The sequence below is a fragment of the Cryptomeria japonica genome, chromosome 7, assembly GCF_030272615.1.
Source record: "Cryptomeria japonica chromosome 7, Sugi_1.0, whole genome shotgun sequence".
In the NCBI taxonomy this organism is placed as follows: domain Eukaryota; kingdom Viridiplantae; phylum Streptophyta; class Pinopsida; order Cupressales; family Cupressaceae; genus Cryptomeria; species Cryptomeria japonica.
Window position 1 is genome coordinate 730,240,642 of NC_081411.1, and position 21,300 is coordinate 730,261,941.

Genomic DNA, 21,300 nt, shown 5'->3' on the forward strand with positions numbered 1-21,300 from the left:
GAATCCATTTGACCAGAAATATTTCTCACCATATTTTAATTAATCGAAAATAATTTATATCCATTTACCAATTCAACCTAAATCACAATTACAAATAATTTTCCTTGTACAATATTAATAACAATTTTTTATTGATATACTAAATGCTCGTAAAAAGTATCTCATATAATAATAATATAAAAAAATTTACATCGGGCCAATGGCAGCGTTGGCAGGTGTATGTCCGATAGAAATCACTTCAAAACGACAAACAAAACAACCACCAGTTAAAAAAATTTTTAAAAATAAAATAAAAAATTTAAAAACAAATAAATAAAAAAATAAAAAACCTGTAACTCTTATTTGTACATTTAGAATACTAAACATACCCTCTCAACGGCCGGCCTTCACCAAACATAAGCACCCTACCGTTTCTACGTGGCAAACAGTGGGAGTATCCACGTGTCAACGTTTTATTGGGTTTGAAGCTCTCTCACTTACCCTCTAAACGGGGGTAGAAGCCAGCCGGCTCAGGTGAAAAGGAAAATCGTACGAGAAATATTCATTACGGCAGCAGTTGGGTTGGGCTAACGTCGTGAGTTCGAATCTCCGCGTTACCGAAAAACACGAGATTACAAGAAGATAAACAACGAATAAAAAACAGAAAGAGCGTCCAGAGCAGCACGTAAGTTCTTCCTTCTGTATTTTATTGCAGTGGTAAAAAAAGGAATTTTAGTTCCAAGAGCAGAACGCGGACGGGAATGGTTATTTTAGGGCATTATTTTTAATGAAATATGATGTTATCGCCAGGGTTTTTCTGGTGTGAAATGCTGAATATATTCAGTAGTATATTAAGTGTGTATACATCGCACAGTACTCGATGCTCTTACACGTCCTGTCTCGATTATTTTAATTGATGCGCTCTTTTGTCTCTACTTCTTCAGAAGGCTTCCGTTTATTCATTCGTTCGGAAGCTGCGGCAATAAATGTGTGTGTGTATAGATGTACACACACATACATATACGTTGGGTCTTTGTAACCGGCCTGGGTTAGAATCGTTCCCGTTGACCGGTATTTGGTTTCTAGATCGGCAGAGGCTATGTCATACAGAATGGCGGTGATTTCTATTAGCGTAACGAGCTTTGCGAATTTTTAGAGAGATTTGGATCGTCGGATCCAAGGGAAATTAAAATAGAATGTGAAATTTGTGCAAATTGAGAGGGCATTATTTTTTCTGCAGGATGCTGGCAGGGTCCTTGGATTTTTGGGAAAGATGACGAGGAATTTTATATTGGAGGCGATGAGAAGCCTGAGATTGACGGAGGGCTGTAAGGGGCACCAGGTTTATGCCGTCAACCCCGGGGAAAAGGTTGCTGAAACAAGAATGAAGGTTGACAGTCCCAAGTATTCTGCTAGGAATCTCGAAGCAGACCCACCCGTTGGAAATGGGTGAGTTGCGTTTTCTTCTGCCTGTTTTGATTTGCTAGGGTTTCATTTTTGGTTATATACGATGCCGAGCTTTGAAATTAATTTTTAGACCACAGGTTCAACGAGCGATATCGCTTTTGCTTTTACTTAATATTTGATTTGGATTTGGATTTTTATTTTTTCAAATCGCCAAGGGTTTTATTTTTGGATTTATTTTGATCGCTGTTAGTTTGGAGTGAGCTTTGGGGTAAAAGATTAGGGCGGCAGGTGCTGCTGTTGCTTCGAATTTAAATATTGAGATAGAGATTTCGCATAATTTTATTCGTCGAATTTCTGGGGTTTCCTTTTTGGCTTTATTTGTTTACGGCTAGTGTAGGTTTTTACTATGGGATAAAAATTGGAAGAATAGGCGTCGCTGATAGTTTTAAAACTATGCATTTTGGATTTGGATTTTGCATTTAATGTTATGTTTTCTGCAATTTGCCTGGGGTTTTTTAGCCGTCTTTGTAAAAATTGTTTTTGACTGCTGTAAGTTTGGAGTTGATTCTGAAATAAAGGTCTGAAAAGAGAACATATATTTTTGCTTAACTTTACATTTTTAATTTTGCTTTTTATTTTTCATTTATATGCAATTTGCTTTGGTTTCTTTTTTGGCTTTATATGAAGCTTATTGTGAATGCCCTAAGTCTGTACTTGATTTTGAAGTAAAAGTTTGAAAAGCAAACGAATGAGTTGTTTTAACTTTACATTTTGATATGAATTTGGTATTTTAATGTTGGTTTTTCTGACTGTTATGATTATTTTTTTGAGCGAAGTTATATAGGATTAAAGCATTTCTACTGCTTCCGTTTTGATGCTAAAACATTTATATTTCTTATTTTCTGGTTTGCTATTTCTTTTGCTGTGGAATTTACTATTTTTATTCAAAAATAAAAAACTAGACAAATACCCTCTGATCTGACACTGCTGCTTTACTTTTGTATTTTAGATTTGGGTAGTTCAATTTATTCTATTACTTTTGGGATATTACGGCTTTGCTGTGTATGTGTGTGTTTGTTATTATAGTTCATTAATCATTAGTTATTTCTTTATTTTTTATTTGTTTCGCATTTAAAATTTATGTCTGAGTTGATAATTGTTGCTTTGCATTTATTTTTCAGTCTGCATTTTGGAGATTATCTGAACATTATGTTGATTGCTGTTTAGTATTTTTTTTAATTTAGTTGGGGATAGGGATGGATGACTAGGGTTTCAATTGAGGTGCTATTGATGAAGGAGTGTTCATTTGATTGTTTAGTGCTTATTGCATCTTGTAAAGATCGGATGTTCAGGTTGATTGCAGTTGCATTAATTGTGTTTCTCAGTTTTTAAAACCAAAGATTGTATGACTGTAGTGTCGAATGTGTATTTTTGTGGGAGTGAGGATTAAGGTTTGATTGGTGATATACATGATGAAAGAGGGGGTTCATTTGATCGTTTACAAGGATTCTTTTTTGTAAAAGTCTGATGTTATGGTTGCTTTTTGTTCCTTCAGTTTTGTTTTGCAGTTTGCACATTAGAGATGTGTGGAATTAGTATAAATTGTGTGTGTTTTCTTGAGGGTTGTGGGAGTGGGAGTGGTGAGGGATTAGGGTTTGAATTGGGGTGATTGTTGTAAATAGGTTTAATTTGATTGCTTTATGTGGCTTTATCTTGTAAAGGTTTGATGTTCAGGTTATTGTTGCAAACTGTTTTTTAAAACAGCTTTTATATGAGCGATTGCCTGAGCTTTGTATGAAATATAATTAATAATTGTATTTGCATCAAAATAATAGTTGTTTGATTATTTTGTGTGACTTGCAGCTTATGTGTAACAAAGTTACTGGAGCCTTCAATTAATCCTCACTTGAGGCTTGTGGACCATGTGGAGACTTTGGCATCAATATATGGAGAACTTGAGAGAGCCTCAGATGAGGAAAAATCTGGCCTATATCTAGAGCAGTCTTTTGTTTTCAGAGGCTTAGAAGAAACTAAATTGCTGCGGCGCAGTTTGCGATCTGCACGCCAGCATGCCTCTCGAATTCATGAGAAAATTGTGTTTTCAGCCTGGCTGAGATATGAAAAACGTGAGGAGGAGCTTGATGAGAATATGCCACCCATGCATTGTAGCGGTAGGGCGTTGGAATGCCCTAAAGCTGCACTAGTTGCTGGATATTTGCCTTTAACTATTTTTGATCCTTGCCCTTGTCGACAACCCTTGGTTGACTGTGAACTGGCATCAGAGTGTTCAACTTCAGCTGCTGCTGAAGAAGATGTTGTGTTTTGCATTGGTGATGGGGAGGTTGCCTGCAATCGTGAGAAAATTGCTGCACTTTCAATTCCCTTTCATGCGATGCTCTTCGGTTGCTTCACCGAGTCACAAAGATCAAGAATAATTTTTTCTGACAATGGGATCACTTTGCAGGGTATGAAGGCTGTGAATGAATTCAGCAAAACAGGTTGTCTGGACTCTCTTTCACCCCAGATTGTGCTTGAGCTTTTGTCATTCGCCAACAAATTCTGTTGTGAAAAGATGAAGTCTGCCTGCGATCAACATCTGGCAGGCCTTGTGTACAATATGCATGATGCAGAGATTTTCATTGAGTATGGTCTTGAGGAAAATGCAGAGTTACTTGTTGCTTCCTGCCTACAGGTTTTTCTAAGGGAGCTACCAAAATCTTTACAGAATCCCCAAGTTTCAAATTTATTATGTAAGTTAAAAGGTGGGAAAAGACTGGCCATGGTTGGACATTCTTCTTTTGCTTTATATTCCTTTTTAAGCCAAGTAGCAATGGAGAATGATATGGCGTCAGATGCTTCTGTTAAGCTCCTAGAGAGGTTAAGAGAGTGTGCTTCTTCACGTAGACAAAGGGCTCTTGCGTTGCATCAGTTGGGTTGTGTGATGCTAGAACGAAAACAGTATGTGGATGCACAGAATTGGTTTGAAGCTGCCGCCGAAGCGGGGCATGTGTACTCATTAGCTGGTGTGGCAAGAGCAAAGTTCAAGCGGGGCCATAGGTATTCTGCTTATAAAGAGGCTAATGGTCTGATTTCTTGCTACAAGCCAGCAGGATGGATGTATCAGGAAAGGTCTTTGTACTGCTGCGGCAAAGAAAAAATGATGGACTTAAACATGGCGACAGAATTGGACCCGACTCTTCCATATCCATACAGATTTAGGGCTGCTGTGTTAATGGATGAAAATAAAGTTCATGCAGCAATTGCTGAAATAAATAGGATTTTAGGTTTTAAAGTCTCCCCAGATTGCCTTGAATTGCGGGCTTGGTTTTGTCTTGCTCTTCAGGATTATGATGGTGCACTTCGAGATATAAGAGCTTTGCTGACCTTGGATCCAAATTATCTGATGTATTCGGGACGCGTGCCAGCAGATCAGTTGCTTCGTCTCCTGTGTCAGCATGTGGAACAATGGACTAAGGCGGACTGCTGGATGCAGCTTTATGATCGGTGGTCCTGTGTTGATGATATTGGATCATTGGCTGTGGTGCATCAAATGTTGGAGAATGAACCTGAGAAGGGTTTGCTCCGATTCCGGCAATCTCTACTTCTTCTTCGGTTAGTTCTTCTGATCTGATCTCTTTTTTGATAAGTAAAAATGTTTAAAAAAAGCAGCCAGGCTTTAATACTTATATATCTCTGTATAATTAGTAGTATTGATCAGACAAACATTTGAGACCTAAGGCATCATGATAATGCATGTTATTTTTTATCTTTATTCCTAACAATGAGGTAACAAAATGATAAAATTATCATCAATTCCAACATGCATTTCACTTTTGATCATGCCATCTTCATGCCTTAATAGAAATTTTCGACGCTAGTGAGAATAACCCACTCCTTATTTTGTTATACCTAAGTCTCATATTATGTGATCATCAAGTGTGACAAAGGTCTGATGTAATTTCATCGTCGTGTATGTTTACTCCCTGGCATTTTGCACTGCAAAAATAGAACCAAATGCAATTCAAGAACTCTCTTATTATTTTTGCTGATTAGTGTTTGTATTAGATAAGTGAAATAGGCAGTGACTTTTTCACGTGGCTCATATTGGTGCTATAACATTGTTGTGTTCATGTACCACTAAAGAATCAAAATTGTAATCACAATCTACCTTGCATGATACCAAGGGTCTTGAATTTGGTAGGTTGACTGCAAAAGCATTATGGCCTGACTTTATGTGGAATCACTGGCAAGACAGAGCTTTTGTTCTTATCTGATTCACTCCATCTCATTCATGTTTTGTATGGTGTTAAATTCAAATGCCACAAATTGTTTGTATTTTGTAGAAGAAGTAATAGGCAAAATGAAATGGAGTTTTCAACTCCTCGTATATTTTTCCATGATAACTAAGATAATCTCTACAGAATAGGGACTACATTTAGCTTCACATCAATATGGAAAAGTATGAATTTTTTTTTTCTAAAAATATTTCTTTCGCTCTCTTTCGATACAGTAAATATGTTTTGTTGTTCTAGATTCATTTCCGATCTAATATGTACAGAACTAGCCACATATAATGGCTAAAGCTGGGTGTATTGGCTTCAAAAACTGCTTGGTTTCTTGATTGTGAGGAAAATAAGTTATAATTTGCATTTATAATTATGACAATTCTGCTTGGATATTATAAAAGGGATGGATATGAGCTATATCATATAGGTTTTGCTGTTTACTTAATATTTTTTAGCTGGGGATGAACACAAGTGAATTGGATACAGATATGTATGAACTGACACTATATATAAGTAATTATAAAGTTATATGAGGGATATTGGAAGGCATGTGATGATAAGAAATATATTGTTACAAAATCAAAATTTAATATAGATATTTTTAGGTGAACATTATGTCTATGAAGGGGAGGTTATGCGATAGAGAACATTGTTCGTCAATTTGAATAACAGTATCACATTGGCATTCTTCTTTGATTCGGACTTCAGATTATTTTTTAGTTTCGTAGTTTGTCAATGCAAGCACATCATGAGCTAAAGGGTGATATTTTTCAAAATGACAGAGGAAACATATTGGCAGAGCGTTTCCTTGATTTGAAATGCACAATATATGGAAGGTGTTGCAAAGGTTTTGTGATGTTGTCCTATGTAGGTTATGTGCCTGCTCACCTGCCTGGTAAATGAAATTAATGAACAATATTAAATGGAGATTAATATTTGAATTGCCTTCCTAGTTCCTACAACTATACCACTCTAGTAGAAATGAAGATGGAGCACTACATAACAATCGCAAAGAAAAGTACTCTTTATTATTTTGTAACTCATTTGGTTATTCAGTTCTCTTTCTCATGGAAATTTATTAACAGACAGACAAGATCTCAGTCTCTAGGTTGTGAAGATGAGATTGATATGTGCAAAAGATAAGATATTTTTCATGATTGTCTAACTCATATCATTTGGTGGTGTCCTTTTTCCAAAAAAATGGAGGATATGTTTAAAATAGTAGGCCCTACGGTAATTTAATCTCATTCATTGCATTAGAATATTAGATTTTGTTGCAACCATATTAACAAAAGCATTTGGCTTAGTCTTGTGGGCTAAGAGTAAGGGTCCTTTATGTACTATGCTTATCCACTCACAAACATCAATCCAAGCAGTTTGAGGCCTAGATGATTAAGGAAGGTCTCTTGAGTTTTTATCTCATACATGACATAACTATTTTTATTCCCTAGCATATGTTATGCAGGCATGCTTTCTTTGTGCATTGTGTACATATGTTCTTGACAATGAGACTGCAATCACTTGGTAATCTCTATGCACAAAAGTTGAGCAATTATTTTATATGTACTCAACATTGGAATTTCAAAATTGCAATTCTTCTAGTAGATGCTTCCCTTCAGTAACTATGTAGGAACCATTCAGTGGAAGTTTGCTTTGTACCATTCAAGTGTCAAGAAGTCATGTGATTAGCAGTGGTTTGTGATTGTTGAATGGCTCCTATGATGATGTTTCTTAGAACTTGTGATTATGTTGGAAGATCTCAACAATTTGTTTTTGCTTTCAGGTTAAATTGCCCAAAGGCTGCAATGCGGAGTCTACGGTTGGCACGTAAGCATGCAAGTAGCGAGCATGAGAAACTAGTATATGAAGGTTGGATTTTATATGACACTGGCCATCGTGAAGAGGCATTGCAGAAAGCAGAAGAGTCTATTACTATCCAGAGGTCCTTTGAAGCCTTCTTTCTAAAAGCTTATGCTCTAGCAGACACAAGTCTAGATCCTGCCTCTGCGGCCAATGTTGTAGTGCTTCTTGAAGAGGCCCTGAAATGTCCTTCAGATGGGCTTCGTAAAGGACAAGTGAGTGTAATTGCATTCTTAGACGTGGAAGATGAGTACTGCAGTTCTTGAATGCTAAACCAATTACTAATTTTGAACCTGTTATATAATGAAATTCTTTGTTCTGGCATGCAGGCCCTGAACAACCTTGGAAGTGTTTATGTGGATTGTGATAAGTTGGATCTTGCTGCAGCCTGTTACATAAGTGCTCTCAATATTCGCCATACAAGGGCTCATCAGGGATTGGCACGGGTGTATCATCTAAAGAATGACAGGAAAACTGCATATGAAGAGATGACAAAGTTGATAGAAAAGGCCCGAAACAATGCATCTGCATTTGAAAAGCGTTCAGAGTATTGTGAACGGGATATGGCGAAGGCTGATCTAAGTATGGCAACACAATTGGATCCACTTAGAACATATCCATACAGATACCGGGCTGCAGGCAAGTTATATCACCATTTTGTTCCCTTAATAATTTCCTGGCCAATTCCATAAATCTTCTTTTGATTGGTTTTTTTGGGTGGTGGACTGTTTATTTTAAAGAAATTGCCACAAGAATTATTTGTGAAGACAGTTGTTCATATTTATGATATTTATTGCTTGCTGGCTAAACTGCTATTTTAGCAGCCTGTGAGCAGTTTCAGATGAGCTCAACATATCTATGTCAGATACAATTATCATACTAACTATTAAGAGCCACATTAATTAGTCAATTTTTTTGATACTGAGGGTATCCCCATGACCCAGCCCAGCGACCAAGGTGAGATGAGGCGACACCAATCCCTTGGGAAGGATCTGCACACCACAAGCAGCCCCCCCTCTTAAACCTGGGAAGGGAGTTGAACCTGAGACCTGTGGGGAGCAAACCCACATCCCAAGCCAACTCACCTACAATTTTTGTAGGCTATCTGATTGCGGATTAGGCATTTGGGATAAAAGGATAAGGCAGATAACAAGTACATGCAAATATAGTTTCATCTTGATGGTGGTTCACATAATATGGTTAAAATGTCAATGAAAATCAAAATTTCTAGAATTTCTAGAAATTTCTCGCTTTTCATCATGGACTGTGCAACCTTAAAGTCTCTCAGGTGTAGTGATGAACCTAAATTTGAATTAAAACATTATTCACTACCTGGTGCTTTGATTCACTTGCTAGAGTGTAAACAGGATAAGTGATTAAAAGACCAGAGTGAAATGCCCAAGTCCAAAATACAGAACTATGTGCTGGAACAAGTCCATCTATGTTCAAATTTATTATTTTACTGTGATTTTAAACCTTTAAGCACTGGACGCCATAGAACTAGGCTCTGGAACGAACTAGCCACAAACAAGATACAAGTAGGAACCTTACAACCTTTGGTTTCCATGTCTGCCCTGGCCAAATGAATTCCATTTTTCAACTTAATAAATTGTTAATATATGGGGCTTCTCATCTCTTTCATAGAATACTATATTTCACTCAGACATCTACGAGTGGCTTATCTTTTTTCACTTGAATCGTTTTTGACAATAGTCATTGTAGTATCCAACTTTACAGTAACTTCCTACACAGCACAATAGATATTCCTGCGAATGGTGAACTCACTTATTCCATCATATATATATATTTCTTCATCCAAATAATGGGCATTCTCATTACCCTTCAGTCGATGTAAGAGGACTATGTTATCCGAAATCTCTTCAGCAAAATGAGACCTGTGCAAACTTTTGGGCAATTGAGATGTACCTCTCCTTGGAGTGGATATGTATTTATATTTCTTCATCCAAATAGTGGTCATTCTCATTAACCTTCAGTTGGTGTAAGAGAACTGCAATATCTGAAATTTCTGTAGCAAAATGAGACCTGTGCAAAACTTTTGGGCATATGAGATTTGCCTCTCTTTGGAGTGGTGGACCATTCATTAGTAATTACATTCCTATAATGGTTCTCTTCTCATGGAAACTTTGATGAGAGAGGAGGAAGTTGAAGTCTGTGTACACTTCTCTCTCTGGTAAACATAAGCATGAGCTGAAAGTTTCCCTGTTTATGGTGATAATCAGCTTGTTATCATTTCTCTTTATCTCCCTGGTTTCAGAATTGGGACGAGAGAGAAGATCGAATGTAAGTTCTATGAATGCATTGATGCATGAGGTATTTTTGAAGGGAAAAAGGAACAGCCAGAATGGTACGATGTGTTAAACAATAACTTGATTAAACTTCCCCCCATCCATACGTAGATACCTCCAAAGCTTTATCTCCTTCATTTAACCTGAAGGTCTTTTGTCAATATCATTGTACTCCTGAAGTTTTTACTATGATACAACACTCTTTGAAGCTCTTGCATGTGCCTCATTTCCTCCATATTGGTTGAGTACAATATATTGGCAGGAACAGGATCATCACAACAATAGATACTTGACTTAGTTGCTTCATGTCACATGGGTTCTGGTGACCATGTCCTTCCTTTGGATCTTGACTAGAGGTGGGATTTGTTCTTTGACAGTTCTAGATGTCAAACTGGCTTCGGTGTTGGTGTTATATTAATACCTCATTCAAGCAAATTATCACAGACCCCATGAAAAATAAGTAATTTGGGTTCGGTTTTAGTTACTCAGGTGTGATGTTTTGTTGGGTTGGGTTAGTTTGTATAAAAGAATATAAAAATCAAAACAAAATTTTATTTTGAGGGTTGTGTTTTTTGTATATAAATCACAAATATATGCATATTTGCAGTCTAAAAACAGGAATCAAGTTCAGAATACCACAGCATCATATAATAAACAAAATCACCATGAAAAAAAAATCTACATAAATGTTAATTTGTCAAACTCAATATCATCACAATCATTATTTACATTAGGTGGTGTAGGTAAGAACACAGGGAGTGCCACAAGCACTTTCACTAAAAGTATGCTGCTAGTGCTGGATATTTGACTCCAAAAATAAATAATGTTGGTAAGTGGAAGCATCCAAGTGAGTATGCTTTGGCTTTACATCCAATAGCACCATTGCTGCCCTTTCCTTGTAGTCATTTTGTTGGCGCAAAAGAAGACACAAGTTGGATCAGCAATCAATGTCATGTGGGTCTTCATAGATATCATCATAATCATTATTTACATCAGGTGGTGTAGGTAGATTAGAAGAACACAGGGATTGCCACCAGTCCTTGCACTAAAATTATGCTGCTAGTGCTGGATATTTGACTCCACCGAAAATAAAGAATGTTTGGTAAGTGGAGGCGTCCAAGTTAGTATGCTTTGGCTATACATCCAATAGCATTGTTTGTGCAAAAGAAGACACAAATTGGAATGGATGTACACTAACTTCCTTGCCTTTTTGATATCAGTCGCTTGTGTCTTACTAAGCGGATGAAGAGGTGTGCCCCAATTCTGCTTAGATGAAGATGAGTTTAAAAACCATTAAGGCAAAATTAGAGAGTTATAAAATTATAAATGGAACTTCAAACATGCAATTTTTATTTCAAAACCAAAAAGAAATTGAAATTTAGAAACTTTTAGATTAAAAAATAAAATTATGATAAAGCTTTGGTCCTAGGAGGATATAGGTGTTCAAATGTATGTCATGGAGGTACCATCTATCATGAGCATCATTTTTTTATGTGTTATAAAGTGGAAATACTTTGACCATTGGAATGTTTAGCAAACTTATTTTTGACAACATCCTTCAATCAGGATCAAGGAAGAGTAGGTCTAACAAATGCTTTGTATCGGGCAACCCTCATTAGCAAAGAAAGGATATGAACATCGTAATATTTTGGGGTGGTAATGTTGTTCTATCACTCAACAATAATTGTTTGCACTTGTTTTGAAGAAAATTTCTTCAATATCTTGCTTGCTCTCATTTATGATGTTCTTTATCTTCTCAATATTTGAGCTGATGCTATTACATGCTTTTTCTAAACATGGCTTATCATGTTAGTATAATAGATGATACCCAAGATGGTAAACTAAGAAGAAATTGTAGATGATCCCACAAGTGACATCTAGGATCATTTGTTTAATATTTATTGCCCTCTCATTGCTGGATTGCCTTCATATAAACTAAAGTTGGCTGATGAGTATGGTAGAAAGTGCCTCAATCTCTCACAAGTCATCTCGAGATAATTGTGTTGGAGGATGATTGGGTAGCAACCTATTTGGGAAAAAAAGAGGAAAAAATTAAGAAAAAGCAAAGAAGAGAACAAACTTAAATTTTAAAAAATAAATTAGTAAAATTAAACATAAAATGTTATATTGTTTAAGTTACTTTGCAGCTCCAATATTGAGAGTAAATTACTGAAGTAATTACATATTGAGAATCGATTGGTATAAGGAGGGTGACACTGGGGGATGCTCTGCTAGCTCTTTTATTTTTTGTGTTTTAGAATGTTTCTAGTTATATTCAACATTCCACAAAGTTTCAACTTAATGGATGCAAGGATGGGTTTAGGGAATGAGGGGACTATGTATCAAAATTTGGAGATGGTAGGGGAATCACATTGCAAATATTATACATATTATGAATTTATATATTTATTAAATTATTAATTTACGAATTATTTTTAGTAATGTTACTAATTCATTAATTATTCTATATGATCAAATATATATTTTAAATTTTTAATAAGTATAAATTGTATAATAATAAGAATACAATAAATTAACAATAATGAATTATAATAAATGTGTAAATAATATAGTAACTTAGTACACATTATCATTATGAGTAACTATTTAATATATTATGTATTATTATAAATTTATAACTATATAATATTAAATAATAAATAAATTAAAAAAGTACATAACTAATAAATATCTTTTTCTATTAAATTAACTTATATATAATAAATGTATTTTTCGTAGCTGCCTTTGGGTGTAGACTGGTTGGTTGAGTTTATTAGAATATTTAATTATATAGTAGTCACCTATATTTAGTTCCTTGTTTAATGGTCATTTAGCTTTTTAGTTAATTAGCTTTTAAGCTTTATTTAGTATTTAGCTTTTTCTTTTAAGTTAATTAGCTTTTAAGTTTTATTTAGCTTTTAAGCTTAATTTAACTTTCATGCTTAATTTAGCGTTTAGCTCTTTAATCTTTTACTTTAACATTATGTTCTAATTATAGAACATTGTCTTGTAACCTCTATATCTACGTGTGTATATCGTTCAATGTAATCATCCGATTATTGAATCATTCATTCAATTTATTTTTCATGGTATCAGAACGGGTCGATAGGATTCTTTAAAGTTTGGCGAATTTTTTAATAAAAATTCATGGCCTTCTTTTTGGAATATTTTCTAGATTTTTTTAATTGTATTTTTATAAAAAAACGATTTTGCTTTTTTGAAGGCTTTTTGAGGGTTTTGAGTTCGTGGGCGAATTCCATTGTGCTGGGCAGCAGTTCATGTTTTTTTTAGGGTTTTGGAGATTTTCGGGCCTGCAACCTGGAGGTTTTTTTTGAAGATTGAAAATTTTCCTAGGGTTTCTGCAATTTTCGACGAGGGTTTTGACCCTTCAATTCAAGTCGAAATTTTTTTCTGGTTGCAGATTCTTGGTGGGTTTTTCGAGACCTCAACTGGGTTGTCGACAAATTTTTCTGGGTGCATCATTTTTTGTGCCTCAATTTTTGAGCCGTCAGAATTGCATTTCGATTTCAGATTCTTGGTGGGTTTTTCAAAAGATTTTTTGGGTTGGTCTCAGATTTTTTTGTCTTTTGGGCATCGTTTATGCTGTTTTAAGTTTGCAGAAAAGTTTAGTTTATAGGTTTCTTCCAAACCTCGAAATTCATGCCAGAATTCTTCTCCAAGGTTTCAGTTTTTTCAGCAGTTGCTTCTATTCTGATTTTTGAATCAGATTCTTCTGTCTCATGCTTTCACTAGGTTGACCTCGTTCAACCTCCATTTTCGTGATGGCATCTTTGACCAACGCCATGTTGGAACACAGTCAGAAGTTCAGTGGCCTCAACCACAATACCTGGAAACAGTGCATGTTAACGATATTTGAATATCGTTACCTTTATCAGATTGATTTAGGCCAGACCTCGTCTTACAGGTCCCAGGGTTTTTACGATTTTTTCCTGAAAAATTGTCTATCGGTTTTCTAATTTTTTTCCACAAAAAATCATGGGAAGGTTTTCATGATTTTTGCCTGAAAAATTGTCTGTCGGTTTTCTGATTTTTTCCACCAAAAAATCATGGGAGGGTTTTCACGATTTTTTCCTCAAAAATTGTTCGCAGGGTTTATAATTTTCCCTTAAAAATTATCTAATCTGTAATCCGCGATATTCGCGTAAGATTTTAGTTATCTGGGTTTTACAGTTTTTTTCCACAAAAACGATGATTTGTAACCTCAGATTTCTTGGTTTTTTGATTTTCTCCTCAAAATCGTAAATTCTCTTTTCAAGGGTTCCCATTTCAGGGTTTGACGGTTTTTTCCTCAAAAATCGTGCTTTGTTGCAGTCAGTTTGGGTCGCACCTGACAAGGCGAACATCTGCAACCGTGGTATCTTGCAGTTAGTTTTGGAGTTGGTATTCTTCTGCAAAAGGGTTTGCCGATTTTTCCTCAAAATCATGGTTTCAGGTTTCAGTTTGGTTACCCAACGTCAGGTTGGATGGATTCTGGTAATCTTGGTCATTAACACTTTTCAGATCCAGGGAGGGTCTCCACTGCAACAAAGTATTCTTTTCATTTGTGATCAAAAGACCTGCAGTGTCTTCTGTAGGGTAGTTAGTAGATAGAATGACCATTAAGGGAGGGTATTAGAATATTTAATTATATTTTAGTCACCTATATTTAGTTCCTTGTTTAATGGTCATTTAGCTTTTTAGTTAATTAGCTTTTAAGCTTTATTTAGTATTTAGCTTTTTCTTTTTAGTTAATTAGCTTTTAAGCTTAATTTAACTTTCACGCTTAATTTAGCGTTTAGCTCTTTAATCTTTTACTTTACCGTTATGTTCTAATTATAGAACATTGTCTTGTAACCTCTATATATACGTGTGTATATGGTTCAATGTAATCATCCGATTATTGAATCATTCATTCAATTTATTTTTCAGAGTTGTTGAATGTCATGTTCCCTCCTTAATCATTATTTATATCTTAAATGAAACAATTACGAGTGATTATTTAGAATTATTAACTATTTATTTATTTATTAAATATGATTAATCATATTTATTTAAATAATAATAATATTCTTGAAATGTTATTATATTATGATCATTTAGAAATATTATAAAGGAATATTACATATTAATATATTAATGATATTATTAATAAAAAACAATAATATCTGTAATATCCCTACATCTAAATATTAATCTACTAAATTAATTTAATGTGTAAATATTTAATAAATTAATCTTAATCATGAAATAAACTAAACCATCCCACTAAGAAAGATTCAATCATAGTCAACATTTGATTAAACAAATTATGCAAGGCATCGATTGTAGTCAAGTTGACTAAGCCATATGAAGATCCTTAACCAAGATCATCAACAGCCTTCCGTTTCCACAATTGCTGATCAAGAGGAATTGTATATCAGAGACAACATTGATGGTATCAAACATGAAGAACAAGAGAAATAGACATTAATGTCATCATTATCGCCACCCAAAAGAAGTGTATCAAATGCTGTTAATTAATAAATTAGTTATACACATAACGTGCGATTACCATGAAATTCAAATAGTCAAGTGGTGCGATTTGTAGATAAGTGTAATTTAATTAATGAAGAGGTGACTCACGAAAAGGTTAATATGAAGAGATGTCTCCCTTCGTAAAGAAACTAGAAGCTATAAAAAGAATATTAAATGAGAATTGAAATGGGGGGGATACGTAATACTAATGCACCAGAAACCAGTAAATAGAGAATGAAGTGTAGACTAAGTAAAGAACTTGTTTCAGATTTATATAAAGAATTTGTGATGGAATTGGGAGAAGTCAGTGATTTGGTTTACGATAGATTTAAGAGGAGAAATAATGGATAAGGAAATAAGAAAAGACAAAGGCCTCTGTTATTATATTGTCTGGGAATCGCATTGGGGTATGAATCCGAGAATATAATACTATTAACATAATATAGTGCTGTTAACATAAAATAATACTAATATGGTATGACACAATTCAATATTATTAATATGACAAGGAAGTTACATAACATAATACTATAATATAATATAATGATGCCAATATAACATAATGCTGGTAATATAATATAAAACTGTAATATAATATAAATTATATAATACAATAATGTTATTACATAATACAGATAACATAATACAATAATGTTAATGAAATAAAATATAATAATGTCATAATGATAGTTTAATAAATACTTTCCTATAACTATAGTGGCACTGACTTTGAGTTGTTCAAGGATATTTGTCCAACTACTTGTGAAGAAGTCTAGGATTCTTCGATAGTTCAGATTTTGGTGAGGGGTTTTATTTAATAATTTTTGGTTTCGAGTCTATGGTCTAAATCATTAAATGTTTTTTTGGGTTGGAGTCTTTGAAGTTTCCAATCCCGCTTGGACTTTAAACCCACTATTTCTTTACCATCTTGGAGTTGGTATGCCACACTAATTGATGACCTTATCATACGTAGAACTTTACACATTTGTAAATTTGACATCAGATTTGATTTCTTATCATTTGATGTAGGCATGGTGAAACTCCACATAGAATCTTCTCATTGATGTGTGGGCAAATGGGTGTACACAACCTAGATGTGATTGGATCCACAAACATCACCAAGATCACATCTCTGGATGATAATACCAGGTCATAATGTCACGTCATGCCTGCCATTATGTTACTATCCATGGTAGTTGGATGGCTCTCACCACAGTCCATTGATTGAAATCCTGAAACCTATTGAGAAAATCATTACCGACAATTATATTCTCTCTCAGCCCTTGGGCTGCATGTAAACTGTAATTGTAAACCAAGGACAATTACTGACCATTTATACCCTCGGACGTTGACAAGAACATAAGCTATTGAGAAAATCAATGTCAACAATAATTTTCTCTCAATTCCTTGGTCTGCATGTAAACTATAAACGAAAACTGGCTACAGTTGCTGACCATCTATACTGTTGGAAGTAATTATTACAGCTAGGTATTCAGGACTTTACATTCATTGGTTGACTTTGCTGCTACATTTTGCTTGTTTTTAACTTGTCCTGTTACATAGATGTGAGATTTTCATGGTCCTAATTTTTAAACATTGGCTTACAGGCTCAGTTAAACCTATCCACCAGAATTATTAGTTTAATAGTTTTTAATCTTTAGTGGGATCACCCCAGACAGCTATATACTGATTGTGATTCTGCAGGTGGCATTTGGTGCATCATCCACCACTATCAATAAACATGGATCTATATGAACAAACAAATTGAATGCTGCTAGAGCACATTTGGCATCAAACCTTACAGTTCAACTATTATTCTATATGTTCCGTGGTGTTTCTGGGATGGGGTTGGCACGAGACTTGGGGATGTGTTTCATCTGTCTATCTATATATTTATGAATTTTTAAATATAAATAATATATTTGTATTAGAGAGAGATTCACTCAAATTTTAATAAGTTTATCTACACATGCTTCCAAAATTTAAAATTAAGAATCTAGACATTCGTAATTTAATGATTCAAACAATGTATTAAAAGCTACGAAACCTGGGTACGCATCCCCTACCTGAAAACCCCCGTCCCAGTCCTGGGGACGGCCAGGGGACGTCCCCGAAACGGGGGGACGGCTTCCCTAGCTGTGGGGGACGTCCGTACGTTTTGGGGACGGATTGGGGATGTCCCAGCCGTCCCCCACATCTAGGGCTAGGGAAAAATATTAAAATAAAAAAAGTCGTATTTTCAATTTTTTTTAATGATGTTTTTTGCGTAATTGAGGGAGTGAAATATCTCATGAAGGGTTTTTTGCCAATAGAAAAATAACACCCGACGCCTATATAAAATAATAAAAGTATTTTTGGCCTCGCGGGGCGCTGCCCCTCGACCCCGCCCTGTATCGCAACAGGGAGCGCTGCTCCTTGACCCCGCAAGGGGCGATGCCCCTTGACCCCAACTTGGGGGCGCTGCCCCCAACGCGCCCCCAAACCCCCGTCGAAAAATATAGGGGGAAACTGCGCTGATGGAAGTAGTGAAAATTTAACCTCCGAGTCTGATTAGGCTCCATTATGTATGTTATTTCTTTAATATCTATTATGATATGCATATTGACAATGTGAATGAATTGAAATTCTGAATTATGAGTGCATATTGAGTATTGAGTCTATTGATAATGTTGTATGTTCGATGTTTGCATTCTAAAATGTTTTCATAGTATCATACGCATGCTATATCCATGTTTTCATATGAATATAATGTATAGATGCATGCTTTATCCATGTTTTCATATGAACATTTAGAATTTTCCTATATATTTTAAATTTTCCCTATATTTTATATAGCCATCCCCCCCTCCCGTCCCCAAATTTGGCAAAAAATTTGCCGTCCCGGAAACTCGTCTCCCGTCCCCCCGTCCCAGAAACTTGGGGTAACGTAGATTAAAAGAAATAGCAGCATGTTCAATGGTTCGTTGATTCGAGTATAGTAGCAAAAAAATAAAATATAATAGTATTTGATTTCAATGTTTCATTGTTTAATGTCATGTGAAGTCCCAGGGATGCCTGTGGGGATGGGAACACCAATCTGGGGGGTGGGAACTTGTCCATGTAACATAGGTAGTATTTGTGCAGCTATAGTTACAAATATAAGAGAATTACCAATTCTCAGACTGTAATTTTCATGGCAAGGGATCAAAAGTGCATGAAGGTTAATAGAAGTGAAGGGCAATCTTACAAGAAAAGAAAAATATTGACGATATGATGGGTTCTTGGTGTAGGCTATTTGCTTTAGATACCTTCTATATATGTTGTTTAATATACCACAAAGTCACTGTTTTCTCTTAGTAGTTTTTATCTATGTTTTTTCTTACATCTTTTCTGATGTGGGTACAGTGCTGATGGATGATCGGAGAGAAAATGAGGCGATTTCAGAGCTTTCAAAGGCAATAGCATTTAAAACTGACTTGCAATTGCTACACTTGCGAGGAGCATTCCATGAGTCTATAGGGGACACTGAAGCTGCTGTACGTGATTGCCAGGCTGCACTTTCTGTGGATCCAAATCATGGGGATACTATTGACCTTTATAATAGAGCTCGTGGTCGTCAATAGTCAATGTTATGTTAGGGGAGACCAACCTTCGATCATCTTACAAACTGTCATTCTGCTCAGCATTTGAGAGGAACAAGTTGTGCCTGTTCTGAACACAAAGCTCCTGGATGTGAGTAGGGCGGAGTCTTTGCATTATTGATTGCATAATGGAGTTGCATTGCCATTATTTTCTCCATTTCACTCTACGTCTATGGCTGAGAGTTTCCAGCAAGGTCTTCAAGTGGAAAGATTGAGAGTTCAAAACATGGCAGGTTTGTTTCAAGTAAATCATCCCTCCATCTGTTCAATTGTATGGTCGTACAAGATTCCATCTTCAGACTATCTTGAAATCACAAAGCTCCTGTAATGTCATTGAAAAGTGGTTTATTTAATTTAATCGACTCTAAGGCGACAAATGTAATCCTGCCTTCTGGTGCTGTTAGTGGCAAACAAAACACAGATTATTGAAAGACCAAGATTTTTACAAATAGCAATTAGGAGCTTGTCATGTATCATGCAAAGGATAAATTGTGGAACGGTATAACAAAGAGGCCAAGCATTTTATGAATAGCAATCTGGAGCTCGTCATGTATCATGTACAGGATTACCGTGGAACAGTGTAACTAACAGCTTTGAAGGCATTGGTCTGTATCACAAATGGAGTTCCTTTCAACTCATTTTCAAGGCCATAATGCAAGTTGCAGTTTTTATTCTTTTTTCTTTTTGCACCATGCCAGGTGTAATTTTAATGTGTGCATATAGTGGACTTCATTCTACGGAAATAATTTATTTAGTTTGATTGACCCTAAGATTCAACTTGCTTTCAGCTTGACATCTTTTTGACACGAGGCAGAACAAAGTACTGAATTTTTATTATGAAAAAACTCAAGAGGGCAAACGATTATCTGTCCAGCCACAAGAAGCTCATCATGTATCATCCATAGTAGTATAATCTGTGCAACAGGATGAGCCAACGAAGGCATTGTTCTGATGTGATTTATTTCAACTTATTAAGAAGCTCTACTTCTAGTGTGTAGTGAGAAATTGCTACATTTGTTTGAATACTATGACTGATGTTTGTCTGTGGCTTGTCTGATCATTCAATCAGGGGCAGATTATGTTGGCAACCCATAATATATCTTCTTATTTGGGAAGTATTAATTAGTTATATTAAACAGGGGCAGATATGCATATAAAATCATGTCTGTAGCAACATAATTTCCTCTTTTCCAGATGCTAGCAAACTTTCCACACATTTTACTACTGTGGTTTTGATTTGTATGATTTGGGTTTTGGCTCCCCCTTTTGAAACTGTATCGTCAACCAAACTGAACATTATGAATGTGCTGAATCCAGCTAATTTTTTGTAGATATGCATATTGAATCATGTCCGGAGCAATAGAATTTTCCCATCCAATGCTGGCAAACTCACAAGTTCACAACGCATCTTGTTAGTGTGGTTTTAATTTGTATGAAAGTGTATCCCCCCTTTTAAAAGTGTATTGTCAACCAAACTGAACATTATGAATGTGTTGTATGTATCTATATCGTGTAATGTTTTTCGGTTTGGTGGGTCAATAAAACTGCATCAAAGCACAAAAAGTGCAAAAACCTATGGTAGCTTGACAGCCTGCTTTAAATTGAATGCTGCCCTATTAGGCCACCCAGAACATGCTTAAACATTTCAACCATTCATATTCAGTATTAATTTTTTTTTGTTTTATCTTCTATATAATGTTGGCAACATTTGTAGAATCTGTCATCTTTGATACTCCAACATGTCATCTTCTCAGTGCCTGTAGATTTGTATTTCTTTGAAGAAAATTTCCCTGGTAGGTTTGCCATGCCTTTTTATTGTTTTAGAGAGCTCGAAATAAGGTTTTCTTTGGAAATAGACTAGAGTGCAACGCGCATTCATTTAACTAGATTAATCTACTAGGCTATTGATTCATTTTTTTAAAGCTTTCTCATCATTTGGCCTTCCTAGAAGTTATTTCTTCTTTTAGTAATGATGGGCATCAGTACAATTGCAGCAAGGGGTGGGTGGAGTGTAATGATAAGTGTTCATAAAAAATCTTGAATTCTAATTTGACATGATAATACTATTTTTTATTTAATTTTTAATTAATAAATTCAATTTTTGTTTGAGAACCATTTTATTTTAAACATCATTAATTTTAAACTTTATTGAAGTAGTATTTTATTTTTCATAGTAATGCAATAATTCATAAATCATTGCACAAATTCTCAAAAAAAATGATTAAAAAGATATATTATTTATTTATGATATTTTAAACATTATTTCTAATTATTTCATTACTCATTAGTTTTAATAATGCAAATGGAAAAATTATGTCTCTAATTTCA

The 21,300-nt window shown here is 35.1% G+C and overlaps 1 protein-coding gene across 1 annotated transcript; it reads left to right on the forward strand.

Moving 5' to 3' along the window:
- Positions 1 to 514: 514 nt before the first annotated feature.
- Positions 515 to 19,995, forward strand: LOC131047470 (ethylene-overproduction protein 1). The gene is made up of 6 exons (XM_057981373.2): positions 515 to 664; positions 924 to 1,428; positions 3,250 to 4,998; positions 7,456 to 7,747; positions 7,862 to 8,171; positions 18,737 to 19,995. The coding sequence occupies exons 2-6, from the start codon at positions 1,253 to 1,255 to the stop codon at positions 18,952 to 18,954; spliced, it is 2,745 nt and encodes a 914-aa protein (XP_057837356.1). The 5' UTR covers positions 515 to 664; positions 924 to 1,252; the 3' UTR covers positions 18,955 to 19,995.
- The last annotated feature ends 1,305 nt before the right edge of the window (positions 19,996 to 21,300 follow it).